Source organism: Antechinus flavipes, chromosome 5 (assembly GCF_016432865.1).
Source record: "Antechinus flavipes isolate AdamAnt ecotype Samford, QLD, Australia chromosome 5, AdamAnt_v2, whole genome shotgun sequence".
NCBI classification, from domain to species: Eukaryota; Metazoa; Chordata; class Mammalia; order Dasyuromorphia; family Dasyuridae; genus Antechinus; species Antechinus flavipes.
In genome coordinates, this window is record NC_067402.1 from 195,494,008 (window position 1) to 195,515,671 (window position 21,664).

Below are 21,664 nucleotides of genomic sequence, written 5' to 3' on the forward strand. Positions count from 1 at the left end.
GACCCTGGCTCGGCCCCCGCGGGCTGAGGCTGAGGGGAGGCCCGGCCCCGGGAGGCCTGCCCCGGGGCGGTGGTGGAGGCAGCAGCCGGCTTGCTGAGGTGAGAGGACCTCGGGGGCAACAGGGGTGGGGGAGCGGCCTCTGCTCTCGAAGGTAAAGGTGAGAGCCCCTGGTCTGACCCCTTTCCCGGGAGGGCCCTAGAGACCCCGGCGGGGTGGGAGCCCTGAGTCTGGGAGGGGGCTGGGCTAAGCAGCCGCCACCCTAAAACGGGCCTCTGCCGGTCCCCAGCTCCTGGGCTTTCCCGGAGATTTGGGCCGGCCCGCGGAGCCCCGGAAGAGGGTCGCGGGCCCGAGCTTGGACCCCAGCTTCGGAGCCTGGACTTCCGTGGCTTTCTCTGGGAAATGAATGGCCCGGCGGAGGGGTCCCCGGAGGTGCGGCCGGGCCTGACAGCACACCGGGACGGCCGCCAGCGCTCCGTTGCACTTGGGCCACTTTCCCCCTGTGCCGCCTCAGTCCCTGCCTCGGGACGGAGGTGCGCAAAAGTGACCCCTCCAGACCCCCCGGCCGGCTGGGGCTTTCCCAACAGGACCTTAGATGTTTGGTGTTTGTTATGCACCTTAGATCCTGTATTTCTATTATTTGCAAATATGCATTATTCAGTTTTACATTCCTTGAAGGCAAGAACCAAATTTTAGCACTAGGTCACATAGGTGCTGTCAAATGCATAACTGGTCTAAGGGTAAGGGATGGAAGGGGATGGTAAAAAACGAAAGAAGCCGGATCTGGTAGTTATGGGGGAGGGGAGGGAATAAAGGGTCCAATTTGGGAGATGGAGAAAGGGTCAACTTGGAGGAACCTGGAAGAAGTGAGAACACAGGTCCAAGAATTAAAAGGTAAAAAGAGTCCAGGTCATCTTGTCAACTGCCTGTGGGATCAAGAGTTGTGATTCCCCAAATTATGTAGCAGGAACCCAGGAAAAAGAATTTCTCTGATTACCAGGATGGCATTTCCTAATGGAATGACATGAATTTGAGGGATGAGTCTTTGAAGATTCCAAGACAAATTTATTTCCTTCCTGAATTTCCTGAATAAATATCAGAGATCCAAGTTCTAATCCAGATTCTGCCACTAACTTGTAGAAATTAAGGAAGTCATTTCTCTATACATGTACATATATATGTATAGTCTCTATTCTATGTATTTTTTTTTTAGAGCTGCTTTAATTCTGCTTTGCTTTTAGAGCACAGCACCTTTTCCGATGAGGGCATACCTGCCCTGCTCTGAGTAAAGCAGAATTGAAGTAGCTCAGAAGTACAAGATGTGCAGTTAGAGAGTCTACACCAAATGTTCATAGGGACTCTTTGTCCAACCTATGGTAGGAGCACTCAGAGCTTGTATTGGTCTGATCAGTTACAGTGGCACACATTATAACTGGACTCTAACATCGTGGTGTCATTTTGGTCCTTATTGGGAAGGAAGGACAACAACCAACCTCATTTTCTTCATTAAAAATAAAGCTAATAACTATCCTGCAGGGATGGTTTTTTTTTTTTTAAACTAAATGAGGTAATAATTGTTAGATACTTTAAAAAATTAAAATGCCATATCAATGTATGGTCCTAACATTACTATAGGTTCATAGATTGAGAGCTAAAGGAATTGTAGAGATTAGCCTTCTCATTTTACAAATGAAGAACTTGAGGTTTAAAGAGGTTCTTATCAGAATATAGCTGAAGCATTTAGTTCTAGGAGCTATATTAAAAAAAATTTTTTTAAATAACTTTTTATTGATAGAACCCATGCCAGGGTAATTTTTTACAACATTATCCCTTGCATTCACTTCTGTTCCGATTTTTCCTCTCCCTCCCTTCACTCCCTCCCCAAGATGGCAAACAGTCCTTTACATGTTAAATAGGTTACAGTATATCCTAGATACAATATATGTTTGCAGAACCGAACAGTTTTCTTGTTGCACAGGGAGAATTGGATTCAGAAGGTATAAATAATGCAGGAAGAAAAACAAAAATGCAAGCAGTTTATATTCATTTCCCAGTGTTCTTTCTTTGGGTGTAGCTGCTTTTGTCTATCCTTGATCAATTGAAACTGAATTAGCTCTCTTTATCGAAGAGATCCACTTCCATCAGAATACATCCTCAAACAGTATCGTTGTTGAGGTATATAATGATCTAGGAGCTATATTTTAGACAAGACATTTGAGAAGTGATGGAATATCTATCTATAGGAGTTGGGGTGGTGAGTCAGGATGGTGAATATTGAAATGATATAACAAGAATAATAAAGAACTGAGCATAATTAATTGGAAGAAGGAGAAGGAAAACTTAGGGGAACATGATAGTATTTGAAGGACTGTCATGTAGAAGAGAGATTAGACTTGTTTTTGACTTCAGAACACCTAACTGAGAGTAATTGGTAGAATTTGCAAGAAGGCCACTTCAGATTATATAAGGAAAAACTTTGTAACATGAGTCTTACAAGGTGGTGGCTTCCTTCTCAGTGGAAATCTACATGTAAAGAAGGGATGACTTGCTCACTATGTTATGGGATGAAGTATGGATTAGAAGCAGCTAGGCATAGCAGAGACAGTGCTGGCTTTGGAATCAGGAAGATTCTACTTTATTTCATTTATTTTGCTATTAAATGTGACTTCGCCATAGATGGAGCTTAGATTCCACTTTTCGTTTCATTTGCTTCAGTGATCCACTTTCTTATCACTAGACTGAATGTTTCTTGTAGAATGGGACTTTTATCTTTTTTTTTCTGTCAAAACATGTAGTAATCTACTTGCGTTTCTGCTACATAGAAAGATTCAGTATTCCTTCAGCTAATTAGAATAATTTAACGGAAGCAACTTTTAGCTTACATTTAATAGTAATTTGTAAAATACAACACTAAATTCCATGGCAAAGTAAAACTTTTGCTAGCATAAACTTGGAGTCTCTGATTTCCCAGTCAGAAAAATATTAATGTTGATGCCCAGCTACAGTCTAGGAGAAAAACTAATAGAAACCAATTATTTATTCCCTTTCTAGCCACTCCCTGTAAGAATGAATTAAAGAAAACATCAACTCTTACTTTGGTTACCATAGGGATAAGGACCTATAATTTCAATAGTTCAGGGAATTAATGATTGAGGAAGCCTTCTTTATAATTTATGGGCACAGAGAAACTGAGTGACTCTTCCAGAGTTATTACAAAGCCATATTTGTTAGAAGTGGGAGTTCCATGAACCCAGGTTTTGTGTGTGTGAGGTCACAGCACTCAAGGATATGGCCTTTCTCTAGGTTGATCTTTGTATAATGTGTACCTAGGGCAGTACCTTGTACTAACGGGTGATTAATATTTGACTAAAATTGATTTCTGTTTAGTTGGGATTCTTTTGTCACTGAAGCCTAACAATTCTTTGGATTCATTCTGATGATCAAGATTTGCTTCTGTGAAGAAGAATGCCTTTCTCTACAAGCAGTTTCTTTCTCAGCCTCATAATCCATGTTAAATTGCCTCTTGTTCCTTACAGATTCTATTCTTGTTTTCAATGGAGAAGTGTTGCACAGATTCATGATGAAAACTAGCCCCCGTCGGCCCCTGATTCTCAAGAGACGGAAACTCCCTCTTCCTATCCGTGATGCCCCAGGTGAAGGAGCCAAGGAGGAGCCCAAAGGCACTCCTGCTCAGCAGGAGTCCGGCCAAGTGCAGCCATCCAAGGAAGTGGCAGAACCTGATCTTCAGAAGTTTCCAACTGGCATCAAGATCATCAACCATCCCACCATGCCAAACACCCAAGTGGTGGCAGTTCCCACTAACACAGACATCCAGAGCATCATTGCAGCCCTGACTGCCAAAGGGAAAGAGAGTGGCAGCAGTGGGCCTAACAAATTCATCCTCATCAGCAGCGGACGGGCGCCTGCCCCTCCTCCTGGATCCCAGCCTCCCAACCAAGGAGAGGAAGTAGCCAAGAGGGCAGAAGTGGTAGCTGAAAGCATGGGACCGAAACCTGCAACTAGAGATGTGACCCTACCCAGACCACTAGGAGCTCATTCCAGTCGGGGATGGGAATTGGAGGGCTGTGGTATGTGATGTATAACACAAGGAGGTGGGGAGGCTTGTATATATTACTAAACAGAGAATAGTGGTAACTTGGTGACAGGATTTTTTGTTTACATTACATTCATTATTTGTTTAATGTCTAGATGTATTACATTTCATCTGAAACTCTAATAGAAATCAATCTGTTCTTTGTTCTTGAAATCTTGGTTCCCAGCAACTGGGTTCTGAGACTAAAATTAAAATTCAGCATTTCCAGATTTCTTCTTAATTTGATAAAGGACTTGCTGTTTATTATTCCTTTAGTTGACCCCACAAAGAAATTATGATTAGTCTTTATAGCAAAAGTACAGGGACCAAAAGTGACTTATCTTGAGTGAATAATTTTTTGATAGATTAAATAGCCTAGTTTTCAGAATGCTTAAAAATAGGGATATCTTAAGATCCAAGTGAGTTTCTCCCAAAACCTAGAATGGAACTTAGCAATTCAGGACCATCTAAGGTTCACAGCTTCCCTGATTGCAAAATGCTGAACACTAGAAAATGTTCCTCAACTGTCTATTTGGATATCAGGGAGACAGCTTTTGGAATAGCTGCAAGCAGGTAAAGAGGATCTTTGATTTATTTCTTCATCAGCTGGAAGTGAGGCAGCAGGCTGCCTTCTCGATGATAGCCTGACCAATATTCAGTGGTTGGGAAAAATGAGTTCTGATGGACTGGGTTCCTGCAGCATCAAACAAGAGATAGAAGAGAAGGAAAATCGACATCTGGAGCAAAGTCAAGTCAAGGTGAGTTTTCTTAGAGTAAAGTGAGCAGAAGGGTCAGGATCATTTTAGGAAGTTCCTAATGAGGTATCTTGAATGGCCAACTATTACAATCTCCTGATTCCAGTTCGGTTTCCATTACTGCTGAGATGTGTAATAATAGTCAATTCCCTTTCTCTTTCCCTCGTGCATGAAATAAGAAGACTATAAATATTGCTGTGGTAAGTATGAATCTTTAAATTGGATGGACCTTTAGAAGTTGTCTGTTCCAGTGATCTGTCTGCCTAGTGCATGAGTCCAGTCTAAAATATCTTCAACAAGTGATCATTGCCTCTTCCCTGTCATTTTCTCCACTATGTCTAGTCATCATTCTTATTATTCTGCTTTTTTTCTATCTTTCATATCTGTCCTCTTCTCTGCACTTATGTCAGGGCCAGTCCAGGCTCTCCTCACCGCTTTCTTTCCCAATATGTCTCCCACATAAATGCCAAAGTGATATTCCTAAAGTGAAGGTTTGACTATATCTTTCCTATTAAAGAAGCTTCTGTGGTACACTACTGTCTTTAGAAAAAACTTCTCTGTGCCATTTGAAACTCTTCACAATTTGACTCCAATATCCCCTTCTAGGCTGATCATGAATTACATATACCCCATTTACACCCTATAGTACAGCCCAACTGACCTACTTAACTATTTTCTATTCACATCATTCTATTTCACAACTCCCATTCTTTGCATAGGCTTTGCCATGCCAAAATGCTTTCTCTTCATCCCTGCCTCTTGAAATCCTTTGGTCTCATCAAGGTTCATCTTAAGTGTTATTTCCTTTAAGAGACCTCTCTTGAGGTCTCTGTATTTACTAAGACTTTTTTTTTTAAACTCCTCTGTGTGCAGATGGCGGGGACCTTCTCACTTTTGTGTATCTAATATAGAGTATAGTTCCTGGCCCATGGTAGAGACTTAATTTTTTTTTTTTTTTTGATCAACTGATTCTATTCTTAAATACCTGTAATAGTTAAGAAATTTTCCCTCTTTTTTTTTTTTTTTTTTTTTAAGAAAAGCCAGTTTAACACATTTTGTCACAACAAAACTTGTAGTAGGAGTAGGGATTATTAGCAGTAGAGGAGCTGAGATGTTAAAGCTGTGCTGTCTTTCAGTTTTTGTGTATGTGTTTTTATTCTCCACAAAAATTTTTGTGGAGAATATGCAAGTATTTGTTTTGACTATTGTAATGATGACTGGACTTTCATTTTGTTGAATGTTTCTTTTTTAAAAAACTTTTAAAAAATTCTGAACTTAAAAAATAAAAATGGAATAAGAATTAAAACAAAATGGAATAAGAGAAACAGGGAATTATACCTGAAACTACATATCTCTTATGTACAACGTGGTATTCCTTTCAAATATACAACAAAGTTATTATGTAACTTTTTTAACTACCTAGAGATGGCTACCAATAGACAAAAATGTGTGTGTGTGTGTGTGTGTGTTCTTTATCTGGATGCAAATAGCATCTTACTACATAGGATCTTTACAGTTAATTCAGATATTTGTAATAGTCATAATGACTTGATTGCTCAAAGTTGTTTTTTTTTTTTCTTTCTTTTTTTTTCTTCCTGAGGCAATAGGGGTTAAGTGACTTTCCCAGGGTCACACAGCCAGGAAGTGTTAAATGTCTGAGGCCAGATTTGAACTGGGTCCTCCTGACTTCAGGGCTGGTGCTCTATCCACTGTGCCACCCAGCTGCCTTATAGTCCCTGCTTTTAAGCAGCATCTACTGGTAGGATGCAGTGTTTAAATAGACAAATTAAACTCAGTGTAATTTGAATCAGGATATAGTGCTAACAATTTGGGGGAACTGAAAAGATTTCCTGTTGGAGATAGTACCGGAGTTGAACTTGGAAAGAGCTAAGAATTATAAAAGAAGATAGTATTGATAAGGAATATTACACTTTCTACCAGCTTGTTCTAATTCTGTATTTTGGAGCAATATTTACTAAATATTATCTCAAAATGTTAAGGTACTAGAGACCCTAAAAGGCAGAGCTAGATATGTTTGTACAAGTGATATGGATCCTCTTCACATATAAGGCAAATTTTCCTTGCTGAATACTAGTATCCTAGTTCTTTTTGCGAATTACTTTTAGAGACCCAAATATATATGACTAATGGTGCTCCTTGGCTGGCACTCTTTTTAGGAATTAGACAAGGGGATCTCTCAGAACTCAAATCAAGACTATGGGGGAGAAGGTCTGCAACTTCCACTATGTTACAGCTACTTCTGTATTGAAAGGCATCCAATTCCCTTTCTCGTGTTCAAACTTCTCAAGAATTGTCCTCCATTCCTATAGAATAAAGGGCCTAGGTCTCTTTAGAGGTGCTGTCTGACACTCAGCCTATTTCAATGTATTATAGGCAGTGCCCGCCCACTCAGTTGAAATGTTGAGGCACATTCTTAATAATCCACTCACTACTCTTCTCACTGCACCAAACTACAGCTGTCCTAGTTGCTAAAATGAAAATAGTCACCTACTCTTTGAGCCTTCTCTTGTCTGGTTAAGCAATCAGAGTTCAGAATGGCTTTGTGGGAGAGCCTTGCTCCTTATTGTGTGTAATCTTAGGTAAATCATTTAACTTCTTTGGGCTTAGTGTCCTTATCTTTAAAATAAAGAGGTCACAACAGATGATCTCTAAGTACCCTTTTCGTTATAAATTATATGATTCCATATTTATGTGAGATCATTTATGTTCTTTCCACCATTCCTGTTATCCCTTCCAGCCTCAATCCACTATATCTCCTAAAATGTAATTCCTATATAAACAGTATTTTAAATGTGACTATCAAGTTCAGAGTATGATGTGACTGTTAGATCCCTTGTTCTGGACACATTAATACAGCCTAAAATCACATTTGCCCCATTGTTTGCTATATCATACTGCTACTTCCTGTTAAACCTATCTTAAACTAATTTTCTTAGATCTTTTTCATATGGTCATTCATATATACATCTTTAAATATCATATTCATATAAATATCAAATATGATCAAATTTACTTCTTTGAATCAATCTTTGTATTACCTGGTTTCATGTGCCTTCATATGTCTCCTTTCTTTGGACTCTAATTGTCAGCATCCTTCCTAAAAATATGACATCCTCTGCTAGTCCCCCAAATTGTAAATATCCTTAATGTGGTCTGACCAGAGCAGAGTACAATGGAAGGGTGACCTATTCTTCAATTACTTAGACTTATTAGTGCAGCCTTATATCACGTTAGCTTTTGGGGACTGCCATATCACATTATTGATTTCTATACAACTTAAAATTCACTAAAACCCCTAGATCTTTTTTATATGATCTGCCTTAGGGGGCAATTAGGTGGTGAAATGGATAGAACATTTAACCTCTGCCTCAGTTTCTTTATCAGTAAAATGTGAATAATAATAGCATCATTATTACTGGGTTGTGAATCAAATGAGATAATAGTTGTGCACAGTGCTTAGCATAATGACTGGCACATAGTAAGCACTACTTAATTATTAGCTGTTATGATGTTTTTCTGCTTCTGTAATTGTGCACTTAACTTTCAGAACCCTGGTACAGTACTTTTACGTTTATTTCGATTAAGTTTCATCCTTAAAAGAGTTAGTCCACTATTCTAGCATGTCTGGATCTTCTTAGTTCCTGATTGTATTGTTCAACATGTTAATTATTCCCCTGACAACACTTGATCTGCAGATTTAATATATATGTACTATCTTTATCTTTAACTTGCATATTGAATAGGATAAAACACCTGTGGGATTCCAATAGCTATAGTGTTTGAGCTGATGTCATTTCAGTAATTGGGACTACATCTATTTACACAGTTGTGAATACATCTGATTGTACTGTTATCTAGGTTTTATCTTTTCATGTAGCCCACAAGACTATCTTGAAAATCTGTCATATGCTAGTGTCAATAACATCCCTTTGACCTATCAGTTTGCAGGTTTTGCCTAAAATAAAAAGATTCTAATCCATATTGGGTCATAGTAACTGCTGTTTTCCTTTTTAAAATCTTCATAAGCCACTTTGCTGTAAGAACACACCTTTTCTTTGTGCTGATCTCAATTCCATGGCATCTTTTTTCAAAGGTCATGAGCAATAATTCTGCATTCATTCCTAAATTCTACAGTATACTAAAATATAATTTTGCTTCTGTCAGATGACTTGAAATCTTTAAGAGCAGTTGGATGATCTCTTGTCTCAAATATCTTGAATTTCATTTTCCTGCTTTTTTTTTCTTTAATTGCCATTTGAAGATTATTCTTATTAATAGAGACTATAGAAGCAAAATAATTTCTTCTTTGTCATGTTATAACCTTATCTCCCTAAAACCTGGTCTTCTTTTTTGTTTCCAACATAGCATTTTTATTATCCTTAGTATTATTGCAAGCTTCAGTTCATGTTGAATTTCAACTTAATATACTTACAGAATTTGCCATCCTTTTGTATTAATTCTGTTACCTATCTTTCTTGCTATGTCTTATATATGTTTTCTTTTACACTCTAATCTCATCACTAAGTTCTATATATATATATTAATTTTTTTAGATACCATCTCCCACTTTCTTCATCAGAATCATTTACACTTTTGTCATCAAATTTTATTCCTCCTTTCTTCTTGGACTCTGGGATCTTCCTACTTTTTCTTTAAATTGATCTTTCTGTTAGTTCATATGCTAGACTATGTCTAGGGGTTCTTTCTTATAACAATTTATAAAAATTTTAAAAATTTATAAAATATATTGACATAATTCTTTTAAAATGTCTTATTTTAAAAATTTATTTTTTACATGCTTTAATATTCCTCCCTCATACAACCCACTCTTTTTAAGACCTCAAACAAAAAAAAAAGCCTTCTTATAACAAATATGCATCATTTAGCAAAATAAAATTCCGCATTGACCATGTCCAAAAATATAGGTTTCCTTCTGCATTTTAAGTCCATTATTTCTCTAGCAGGAGGTAGATGGCATGATTCATTTTCAGAACTTTCTCTCATGGTATATCATTTCATTAATCATAGTTTAAAGCTTTTCAAAGTTGAATATAAATGTCATTGTATAAATTGTTCTAGATGAACATTTTACTCTGTATTGGTTCAGAGAGATCTTACAATTTCCTCTATAATTGTCCATGTTGTCATTTCTTGTGACACAATATGCTGTTATATTCATGTACCACAATTCTTTAACCTATGGAGTTTCTTCTTGTTGTTCAAAATTGAGTTTAAAATAATGGAATCATGATGTGCTTTCTTTTTGTCATTTCTTCAATCTTTGGGAAGTCATAGGATTTCAGATTTAGAACTGAAGGGGACCTTGTACATAATCTAGTTTCAACTATGTATTCTTACAAGTGAGGAAGCTGAGACAGAAAGAGATTGAGTGATTTTCCTAAGATCCTTCAGGTAATCAGGGCTAGAGTTGGGATTTGAATCCCGGTCTTTGGACTCCTTATCTATAGTCTTTCCTCTGTACCCTGGTTTTTCCCCAGTGAAAATAAAAATTATCCCCAGGGAACTGAAGAATTTAATAGCTTCTCAATCTGATCTATTGAACCATTCATTATTATATTTTTGTCTCTTTGCTCAATTTGTGATTTATATTAAAAATTGTTATCTACTTCATCCACCTACCTTAGTGGACTGCAATATACCCCCGCGACAATAGTATGTATTCTTTGATGGAAGTTCCTATGTAACATATAGCAAACCATTCCAAATATGAGTTATAATTTAATAATGATAAAGCATCTTGAACTTAGTCTTTCTAATATTTCAAGAATATGTGATTTGACTATTTCCACTGAAGTAGATTGTGATCTCCTTGAACTTTAGTAATTGGATTTTGTGAATTGATATACCACAGCCAACTTGTTAACAAGCTTCTTGAAATTACATAGCTTGGTTCTCAGGCAAAAATCCTTCATTGAGATGTTACTTAAAGCCTTTCTATGCTGGAAGGAATTGTCCAAGTTCACTTCTGTGAACTATGAATCATTTCTGGAGAATTCTTTCCAACACACAAGACCTATATAAATTCGCTAGCATGCTGCCAGAATGTGAAGAGAATGTTCCTCTGTGGAACAGCATTGGGGGCTTTGCTGCCATATCAAGAAATGCTTTATTTCTTTAAATTTTATCGGGCAAAACATCATCCTATTAGTCAGTACATTATATTCAACTTTACCATATATTAACCAAACAACCAAGCATTAGGTTTTACATCTGTTGGGGGCATTTAGAATATATTACATATGATTGTGAAGATAGAAAAATGATGGAAATGTTCATATCTACTCTGGGGGGATAGTTTTATTATTCAGGAACAGAATATTTTATTGTATTTTATTGTCTCCAAAAGAGTAAAACTTATTTAGAATAAAAATGGGTAAAAACTATTGCCAAAAGATACACACAGAGAATTGTAAATTTGAAAAAATATTTGTAGCAAAGTGAATCACATGCAATTTAAATACTTCTCAGTGTTGTGTTTGAAGTCAAAAAACCTGGGTTCAAATCTCAGCCCTGCAATTTATTATTTTTTTGGTGACCTTGGATAAATTGCTTAATTTTTATGCTTAAGAATTATTCAGACTGAATATGTTATCAGAAATTAAGTTCCTCCTAATTCAATATAACCATTTACGTCAGACAACTGGATTGGCTTAAGTCAATTTGGATTAGTATCACAGATTTAAAGCTGGAAGAAAATTCAGAGATTTAGTCCTGAGTGGTCTGATATAAATAGGTTATCACAGAATTAGAAAGGACTGAATCTCTGATAATTACTTATAGGGCAGGTCCCACAGTAAGATGGTTGAAAATGTATTTCCTCTGGAATCATCTTCTGAGTAAGAGGATTTTTCCCAAGAGATGGACTCTAGATGGGCAGCTTTGATGACTAGTTTCTCTCCTCTTTTTCCCTTTTTGTTGTTCTCAGGTGGAAGAACCCCCAGCTGCATCAACCTCCTGGCAGGATTCTGTATCAGAAAGACCACCTTATTCCTACATGGCCATGATCCAGTTTGCCATCAACAGCACTGAGCGGAAACGCATGACCTTGAAAGACATCTATACCTGGATTGAGGATCACTTTCCCTACTTTAAACACATCGCCAAACCGGGCTGGAAGGTCTCTATAATGTCTCTATAACAACCAGGGTCCAGGTGACCGAATCCCCACTGTCTGGTGTCATGGAAGAACAGTTGAAAGCAGAAGAGACTAGACCTAAAAATAAATGCATCTGAAATTTGAGTGTATAATGTACTTCCAGTAATTTAGTCAAAATAGCCAAGAAATTATCTGTTCAGTTCCTCCAATTTATAATAGCATGATATTTTGTTGTTTAGTCCAGCACAGAAAGTGTTTCAGAATTCCACCTTGCCCTTGTTTAGTAGAAAACACTCTTAGCATGCAGCTAGATGTCATGTCTTACTATTTAACTTATACTGAAATCATCTTTTAGAATAGATTACAGAATTTCATGCTTGAAAGTCTCTGGAATATCTTTCCAAGTTTCCATTGTTCCTAATAACACTTTCAGAATTAATGTAGAATGGCGTGCTTCAAATAATCTAGCTATTAGAATTTCTACTAGGGTTTCTACAAAGGCTGATGAATCCCTTTTCTATATCGGTGGGATTGGCAAGTTTTTTAAATGGTCTACCAAGGGTCTGACCCCTCAGGAGAGAGGATGATGGCAGAGAATGAGGCACAGTGCCGGCATTCCATCTACTGGCCTCTGATGTGGTAGAGAATAGTTGGCCCCTATTATGGTCCCTAATAGTTGGAACATCTGGGTAGAGCCCTGTCCTAGGAATTGGAGCAGGTTATAAATAGTGTTGGAACAGGCAGCTGCCCTTGTAGCCCTCCTCGAGGACCTAGGTGATGGTGATCTCAGTAGGTAATGGTCTTAATAGTTCTTCAACCACTACTTTAATTGAACTGAGATTTCATGGATGAGGATGTTTCTTTTTTTGGTGCTACTTGTGTTGGTAAATTCCACATCAACCAAGGCCTTTAAGGCCTCTTTGTTGTACTTTTTGAGTTTTGAAGATTCTGATGTGCTCTTGGTCTGTCCATCTTTTGTCTCTTGTTCTTGTTGCATAAATCAGTCTTTGTTTTTTTATTCCACCTTGTCTTCCACTGCTGGTGCTTTATTTCATTTATTTTTACATTTTTTGAAGATATATGATAAGGACTGATCCTAATTTTACACATGAAAAGATTGAGGCACATTGTCTTATAGCTCTGACAATCAACAAGCATTTATTTAGCATCTCTTGTATGTCAGGTGCTATGTTCAGCTCTGGGTAGACAAATTAAAATGAAACAGTTCCTGCCTTAAACAAATTGATATTCTAGTGGGAAAATTACACATGCATATACCAAAATATTAGTACATTTTTAAGATCAGGAATCTTGATAACATGATATTCTCCAAAATTTAATTTTAAACTGATAAAACTTAACACTACACTAAGACTTTGGGGATGTTTTGTATAAGTATATACAAAACAGAATAATTTGAGAAGGGAAGGCAATAGCAACTGTAGGAAATAAGGAAAAGCCCCAAAAAGAATTATAATACTTAGGCTGAGTTCCGAAGGGAACCCCACATCAGGGATCAACTATTCTCTACCACATCAGATGGAAACTGGCAGCCAGTGACAAAACCAAAATTGACTGAGATGTGTTACAAGGGAATGATTAATAGATTTGGGGTCCCAAAGACCCAAAATCCCAGTCCCAGCTCTACCATTTCCTGCCTCTGTGATTTTTGAGACATTATTTCAGTCTTCTGGATTTTGATTTCCTCATCTACAAAATAAGGGAGTGGAATCAGATAATCCCTTATGACCCCTTTCAATTTAAGGTTCTATTACCTTTTTGGTTTGACTTGCAATTCATTGATAGAAATGTGCCTGACAGCTCTGCCACTTAGCAAATTGAAACCACTACTCCATACTGCCTCTTGTTATGTGAACTCTGATTCTCAATCTTATCTTCCACAACTTTCTAGCATGACACAACTTGACTTAATTTCTACACAACTCTCTCTTGATATTAATTATTGCTTCACTATAAAACTGATTTTTTTCCTCCCCCTAACAACTATTCCAATTCATCTCTTGATCTCTAACTTTAAAAAATGGGAGTAAATCACTAGCTTGTGTCTGGCTCAAGATCCCTGGGATCATGACTGAGTCTGGGGACTTGCAGTGGAGTTTTAGGGTGAGAAATATAATTACCATAGGGCCAGAGACTTGACAGAGCCCCCAAAGAGGCTTTATTATGAAGAAAAAAATTGAGATTAAGTAGCTGAGTACCATCCTCCAATGAGAATCAAAAGTCATGTTTCCAAAACAAATCTGAATATCTCTCTCATTTCAGAATTCCATCCGCCACAATCTTTCTCTACATGACATGTTTGTTCGGGAGACATCTGCCAATGGCAAGGTCTCCTTTTGGACCATCCACCCCGATGCCAATCGTTACTTGACACTGGACCAGGTGTTTAAGGTGAGCATCCTGGTATTCAGGGGATGGCTACTGGGGATTACTTTTAGACTCAGAAACCCCTTCAGAATTGAGAGTGACAGTACCTATGAGGGAGTAAGATCATTTTGTTCTCTGATCAGCCAGTCAACATGTGCCAAGAATATAATGTGTTGTGTACAGTTGAAAAATAGTGGATAAGCTTTTGGAGGATGGGGGTGTAGGGGTGGATAAGGAATGTAGCAAAAAATTTTAGAGGTAACAAAAATGGCAAAATTTGGAGTTTTTTAAACTAAGGACCTAATTCCTGATGTGTTAACTAAGGAGTTCTTTGTTGAAAGGAACAGTGGTTTCAGGGTTACAGCCATGTTCCTATACCTAAAGCTCTTCAAGGAGTATTTTATGAAAGTGTTCTTCAGTTTGTCAGGTTTATGTTTCTTCCCATACTGGTGAAATTGACCGAATTGGTTGGTAACTTCAATCTCATTTCTTTCCCAATGCCTTGCTGTCTGCAGCCACTGGACCCAGGGTCTCCACCATCGTCTGAGCACTTGGAATCAGTAAGATTCTCTCTCTCCAGCTCGGGGCTCGGCCTTGTTCTCCTTTTGCTGCTCAGCATGACTTCAGTGGACAGGGACAAGATACCCAAGGAAGGGCAGGCAATCCCAGGGCCACGTGACTGCTGGCCTAGACCACCCCAAGGCTATCTTAGGCGTGGGAGAGCTGAGCTGCTTCATTACCTCTGTCTCACCTCCCCAGACGCATACCTGTTGAGGGATCACAACTACTTCCCTTTCCCTTCCCACAGGCAACAGCAAGGTGTTCAGCAGAGTGCAGCATGACAGGAGAACAGTGCCACAGACTTGGCATGGGATAGCAGCAATGTAAATGACATGAGTCTTGCAAGCAGCTATTTTCACACACATTTCTTTTCCTTTGCTCTTCTTTTCCACTTATTTAACCATACAGTCTAGCTCCCCAGGGGAGACACATGGGTATAGTTGGGGGCACTGTTCTGCTACTGTTGGTCACTATGCTGCTCACCCTTCCCACAAACAGGCCATGGAGACAGGACCCATGGCGATCCCCTTGGATCACCTTTTTCTTCCTTTATGGCTATTAGGTGGCAGAGAGACAGCACTGTTCCAGAGCAGAGCAGCTGGTGGGGTTTGCTTCTTGTCCCTCACACCTTTCTAAACTAGGCTTTTTTCTTTTCCCTTTTTTGACAAGCAGCAACAGAAGCGGCCCATCCCTGACCTCCGCAGAAACCTGGGTATCAAAGCCGAGCTCCCCTTGAGTGCACGTAAGTATATGGGAAGAGCCAAGTTCAGATTCTGTTTATGAGCAAGTCTAAAAAGAGTCACGACTCTTAGGTTAAGTTCTCAGCTTCTATCCTTGGGAAGAGGATCTGGGATTGAGAAATGGGAGGAAGTCTGGCCCCCAGTGCTCTTGACCTCCTCCTCTCTCTCAGGACGGAAGATGAAGCCGCTACTCCCAAGGGTCAACTCATATCTAGTACCAATCCAGTTCCCAGTGAACCAATCCCTGGTGCTGCAGCCTTCGGTGAAGGTGCCATTACCCCTGGCTGCCTCTCTCATGAGTTCAGAGCTTGTCCGTCATAGCAAGCGGGTACGCATTGCCCCCAAGGTGAGTAGTGTCCTTTCTCCTGTAAGGGTCCTCATCTAGTCAGTCAACAAATATTTACACACAAGTTTATTATGTATCCTTACACAGAACACAAAGCTAAATGTGACCTGATCCCTCTTCTTGGGAAGATAAGAAAAATCTTTTGAAAAGATCATATTCCTGCACATATTTAATCTTTATCTTATTGCTTGCTATCTTGGGGAATTTGGGAGGTCAGGAAAAGAGGAGAAAAAATTAAAACACAAAGTCTTATGAAAATGAATATTGGAAACTGTATTTGGAAAAATAAAAAAATTATATTGAACTTAAAAAAAATTACATTCTGAATTATGTTATAATTAAGTTCCAAAACAAAGAGATGGGAGGGAAAGTGCTTTAGGAATTAAATGGAAGAAGTTTTTCCAGCTGGGAAGGGTCATTAAAATCTTTCTGAAGGAGGTGGCCTTTGAACTAGTTATAGCAAAAGAAGGAGAAGGGGCAGAAGAGAAAAAATATATTAAAACAAGATAAACAAAGGCAAAGATGCAGAAAAATACAGTAACTGTTAAGAAAATGATAGTTCATTTTCTAGGAGTGTTGATTTGGCAAGGGAAATCAATTAGGCTGGAAAGGTAGGTTGGGGGACATTTTGTAGGTCTGAAAATATCATGTAAAGGACTTTGCAATTAATTTTGTTGACAGTGGAATGCCATGAAAAGAAATAGCCAGAGGCTAAAATGATTAAAATTATGATTTAGAAAGGAAGCAGCTGGTAGTGGTCTGTAGGCTAGTTTGGAGAGGATAGAGACCAGAAGTAGAGAAATAGTTGACATTTTTATTGTAAAGTTTTGGGATTTGATAATTTAAAAAGGAATTGAAATAGAGAAATGTCAGTAGTGATGGAAAAAAGCAGACAAATGGAAGAAATATTTCCAAAACAAAATCAATAATTTTTAGTCATGGGGGCAAAAAAAGAGAAGTCTATGTTAAGGGAAAATGGTGGTACTATTGTTAGAAATAAAGAGTTTTTAGGAAAATGAGTTTATCTGGAACATATTAAGTTGATTCTGGATATGATATCCAGGTGAAGAATTCCAGAAGGGATTAGAAATGTTGGCTTGGAATAGCCAGAATTAAGGCTACAGATTTGACAATAAATTATGCAGAAGTAATTAAATGGATGAGATAACAAGAAAGAATTTAAAAAGACAAGAACAAGTCTGATGAAAGAATGTTAGAGAACCCTGTATTTGATTTGGAGAGGAAAACAAAAACCAACCAAGGAGATATCATGGTCAATCAGAGGAATAGGAGAAGAGCTAGAAGAATTGTAAACACAAGAACAAGAAGGGTTTCTATGATGCAGGGTGGCTGCTGGTCAGAGGCCCAGATTTCAAGGAAGGAGGATAACTGAGAAAGGGCCATGGGCAGCGAATTAGATTGATTTCATTAAGCAATCTCAGTCCAGAGATTAGACGATGGTAGAAATGGAGGAGGATGAAAGTGAAATGTTCTATTTACAGACTTTTTGTCAAGACTTTTTGGTTAACTTTTCAGTAAGGAAGAGCAAGACATGACATTTAAAACAAAAAGCATTGATATAGTTATAGAAAAAAAGACAATTGGATTATTAGAGGGTCATGGAAAAATTTTGAAGAGGCAATTTCAGGAAGGTTGTGGGAGCAGAAGTCAAATTATGAAAGAGTGAAAATATATCGGACCTCATTTTTATGGAAGGCATTGTACTAGGCTCCAGTTTTGAATATAAAATTAACCAATAAGCTTTCATTTGTGTGCCAGACATTGTGTTGAATGTACAAAGAAAGGCAAAAAACAGTCCCTGCCCTTGAACTCACAATTTAATTGGGAGGGGAAGGGGAGACAACATGCAAACAAACTATATACAAGATAAATAAGAAATAAATCAACAAAGGAATGGTGCTAGAATTAAGGATTGGGAAAAACTTCCTGTAAAAGATGAATTTTAGTTGGGACTTTTTAAGCAATGAGGTAGAGCTGGAGGGAGAGCATTCTAGGTGGGAAGATAAGACAGTGAACAAGCCCTGAGTGAAGGGGTGGCGGCTCTTGTTTGGGAAATGACTAGGAGCCCAGGTCACTTGATTGCAGAGTACATCTAAGAGGTATGAGGTATAAGAAGAGATCTGACAAGTTAGGGGAGAGGGCTTTACATGTCAAACAGGAGTTTATATTTGATCCTGGAGGTAAAAGCCACTGTAATTTATTGGGGTGGAGGAGGGACATGGTTGGACTTGTATTTTAGTAAAATCACTTTGTTAACTGAAGGGAAGAATAGACTGGAGTGAGGAGAAACTCATGGCAGGCTATTTGCAGTAGTGTGAGCAGGCAGGAGGGTCTGTCCCATTGAGGTAGCAACATCACAGGAAATAAGGGAGTATAAGTAAGAGTGAGGTGAAAGTGGCAGGCCTTGGCCAGGGGGTTCGATGTGGAGGGGCTGGAGGGGAATGAGAGGTAAGGAGGTCTTGAAGAGGACTGGGCTTTGAGTCTAGGAAACTGATAGGGTGGCAGTGTCCTCAACAGCAATAAGGGAGATACAAAAGGGAGAGGATTTGAGGAGGAAAATAGTGAGTTACAAGCTGAGGCCCGGCAGAGCACATTCAGCAATATAATAAGGGATAAGGGACTTGGAAGAATTAAACAGATTCTTAAGTGTTCAGGATGGAGAAAGGAAGGACGTATGACTGGTACAGGGGTGATGGCCTGGAACAAAACTGAGGGGTCAGTATTAAGGAAGAAGAGGGTTTGGTAAAGGTAAAGCAGATCATGTAAGAGAACTTCAGAATTCATGAACTTAAGAGGTGGTGGCATTTGGGGATGAAGGCAAGTTCAAGGCTATGCCCATCCATGTGTGATTGAAGTGGAATAGTCTATGGGAAATGAAGAGGTTGAGGAACTGGGAAGTTAAGAGTGTTTGAGGGAATATTAGTGTGTGTATGAGGTGAGTATGGAGGACAGGAGCTAGAAAGGAGAGGGACTGAGTTAATTAACTCCTGTATTCATTTAGAAAGAAAGAGATGTGCCCTGAAGGTGTATAGTCAGCTACAAATAGGATAGCTGATGTTTATATAATATTTTAACCCTTCTGATGTGCTTTACATTGTCTCATCTGATCTTCAAAATAATCTTTTGAAATTGACACTACCTAAGATATAAAGTAGTATCCATACTACTATAGGTATTATTATCTGTCCTTTATAGATGAGAAAAACTAAGATCTGGAGAGTTAAAGGGATTTCCTTCAAATCACAAAAAAAGAAAATAACAAAGCTAAGATAGCAAATAAATAATTAACAACAAATCAGGGAATTGAACTGTATCTCTTAGGTTTCAGAGTGATGTTATAGACAAAAAAGTGAGAACCTAGAAAGTTAAATTGTAGGAATGATGTTTTAACTTAGGTAGAGAACCAACGTCTCAATCGAAAAAGCTTTATTAGATCCTGAGATAGGTTATCATAGTTAGTGGAATCTCTTTCCCAGGAGAATTTTGAATAACAAGCTAGAGTAATTAACTTCTGCTCAAAGGCAGAGGATGACATATGAACCCAAGAAGTCTTCCCACCATTTTTGTGCTCTGCTTTCAGGTGCTGCTAGCTGATGAGGGACTCTCTCCCTTTTCCGCTTCTGGATCACTGAAAGAGGAAAGAACCCTACCTGGGGAAGGGCTGTCTCCTTTGTTTCAAGCTCAGTCTGTCAAAGAAGAAGATCTCCAGCCCATGGAAGAACTATCCCAGTTCACAAGACCCATCAAAGTGGAGAGCCCCCCTCTAGAAGAGTGGCCTTCACCCTTTCCGGTGGTAAAGGAGGAAGTACCACACCCTTGGCAGGACCCTTCCCTTCTCTCTGCCTCCAGATCTAAGAAGACCTTCACGGGGCTCAAGTCCCCACCACGGGGTGTCTCTGACATGCTTGTGATTAAGCGGAGGGAAAGGAGGGAGATGAGCCGATCGAGGAGGAAACAGCACCTTATCCCACCTTGTTTGGAAGAGCCAGAACTCTTGTTCCCAGAGATTCCCGGACCTTCCAGACAAAACACAGATCTTCCCTTCCTCCCAGAGGCGTCAGAGCCCACTTCCCAACTCAGCCATTCTCAGGATGAAGGAGGTCCCTTTAAAACACCAGTCAAGGAGATGTTATGCAAGCTACCCATTTCGTCCACCCCCAGCAAAGCTGTTCTCCCCATGACCCCAGATCCGTGGAGGCTGACACCCCCAAACAAGGAGGCAGGGCTCGACTTCAGCCCAGTGCGCACTCCCCAGGGATCTTTCACTCTGCTGCCAGATTCCATGGGTCTGCTGGATCTCAGCACTACCCCACTGAAAAATGTTCCTCTCTTTGAGTCACCCCATGAGCTCCTTAATCCAGAGTCACTTGACCTGGTCTCTGACCCTTTCAACAGCTCTCCTGCCTCAGATTCTGAAGTCCCCAAGACGGGCTCCCCTGAGATGCACATCTCCAGCCTTTCTGCCAACCGTTCACTGACGGAAGGCCTGGTTCTGGACACAATGAATGATAGCCTCAGCAAGATCCTGTTGGACATAAGTTTTCCTGGCTTAGAGGAGGATCCCCTGGGCCCTGACAATATTAGTTGGTCTCAGTTTATCCCTGAATTACGGTAGAGCCCAGCATTCCCCACTAGTTCAGGTTTGACAAATAGCTGGGTGGTCTAACGGTTGGACCACTTCCCATACTCTGTGTGATGGCAGCAGGACTGCCAACAGCTGATGAACCTGTCTGCTTCTCCCAGTTAGGGCAAGGTAGCCAGTCATGTTCTAGCTGTCTCCTGATCCAGCTGGCCTCCTGATGGCTGTCCATTGCCTGTCCCGGAGCTTCCCCCAAGGCACTCTGGCCCTCCTGCCCTCCTTACCAGGCACTTCTGGTGGAGGAGCTCCCAGCCCTGTTTGTGCCCAGAAGCTTCTTCCCTCCTCTCCCTTCTCTCCTCTCAGTGGTCCTTTGGGGCCAAGTGGTCATTGTAAATAGTGTATATTCTCCAAATTATCCTCTAATTATTAACATAACTTTATTTCCTTAGATCAGTATCGTGGGGGTTGCCAGTGGGTGGGTAGGGTGATGAGGGGTTTTGTTTGTTTCCATGGCTTGCTTTTGGTCTCCTCTGAGAGACAGGAGCTTTGTGTTCATGACTCATGGGTTTTTCTGGGTCAGGAATGCACTTCTCAAGGTTTCTTAACCCACCGTACATTCAGAATAGGAGATCTGTTTTCCCTACTCTGGAATTCTGCAATAACTTTCTGTTGAGGATTGGACGATTCTTAGTGGAACAAAGGGAAGCCACAACACTGCTGCAGATTGTCATTGTAATGGGATCAGTTCCCCAAAGCTGAATGGGGGGAGGTATGAGGCTACTAGAGGATTCCTTCTGAGATAACAGATTTTGCCAAGCAGCCCTGAGAAGGGAGAATTTGGCCAAAGGATGGGTAGGATTGGGGGGGGTATGATCATAAGGTCACCCTTACTTATACTGGATCCCCTCCATTTGCACTTCAGCACCCCCTAAGCCAAAGTTCTATCATTTATATTAGGTCAGAGCCTTAGGCGCACACAATTATAACTGCCTACTCAATAAAGGCCAGGGTGGAGAAGTTGGGTTTCGTAAAGTATTTGGTGTCTG

At 39.6% G+C, this 21,664-nt stretch overlaps 1 protein-coding gene across 4 annotated transcripts; it reads left to right on the top strand.

Moving 5' to 3' along the window:
• The first annotated feature begins 7 nt into the window (after nucleotides 1-7).
• On the top strand, nucleotides 8-21,635 carry FOXM1 (forkhead box M1). 4 transcript variants are annotated; one of them, XM_052000449.1, is made up of 9 exons: nucleotides 8-98; nucleotides 3,534-4,085; nucleotides 4,697-4,848; nucleotides 11,813-12,004; nucleotides 14,267-14,395; nucleotides 14,887-14,931; nucleotides 15,605-15,674; nucleotides 15,843-16,018; nucleotides 19,620-21,635. In XM_052000449.1, the coding sequence occupies exons 2-9, from the start codon at nucleotides 3,575-3,577 to the stop codon at nucleotides 20,652-20,654; spliced, it is 2,310 nt and encodes a 769-aa protein (XP_051856409.1). In that variant the 5' UTR covers nucleotides 8-98; nucleotides 3,534-3,574; the 3' UTR covers nucleotides 20,655-21,635. The 4 variants fall into 4 exon arrangements, with proteins under 4 accessions (XP_051856409.1, XP_051856410.1, XP_051856407.1 ...); XM_052000450.1 differs by having other exon boundaries at nucleotides 94-157; XM_052000447.1 differs by lacking the exon at nucleotides 8-98 and having other exon boundaries at nucleotides 3,438-4,085.
• The last annotated feature ends 29 nt before the right edge of the window (nucleotides 21,636-21,664 follow it).

Bases quoted from the DNA above. Each gene is read 5' to 3' on its own strand.
- FOXM1 (XM_052000447.1), top strand. From the start codon at position 3,506: ATGTTAAATTGCCTCTTGTTCCTTACAGATTCTATTCTTGTTTTCAAT. The intron at 4,086-4,696 runs GTATGTGATGTA...TTTCTTCATCAG, and splicing joins ATGGGAATTGGAGGGCTGTG to CTGGAAGTGAGGCAGCAGGC. The intron at 16,019-19,619 runs GTGAGTAGTGTC...CTCTGCTTTCAG, and splicing joins GGGTACGCATTGCCCCCAAG to GTGCTGCTAGCTGATGAGGG.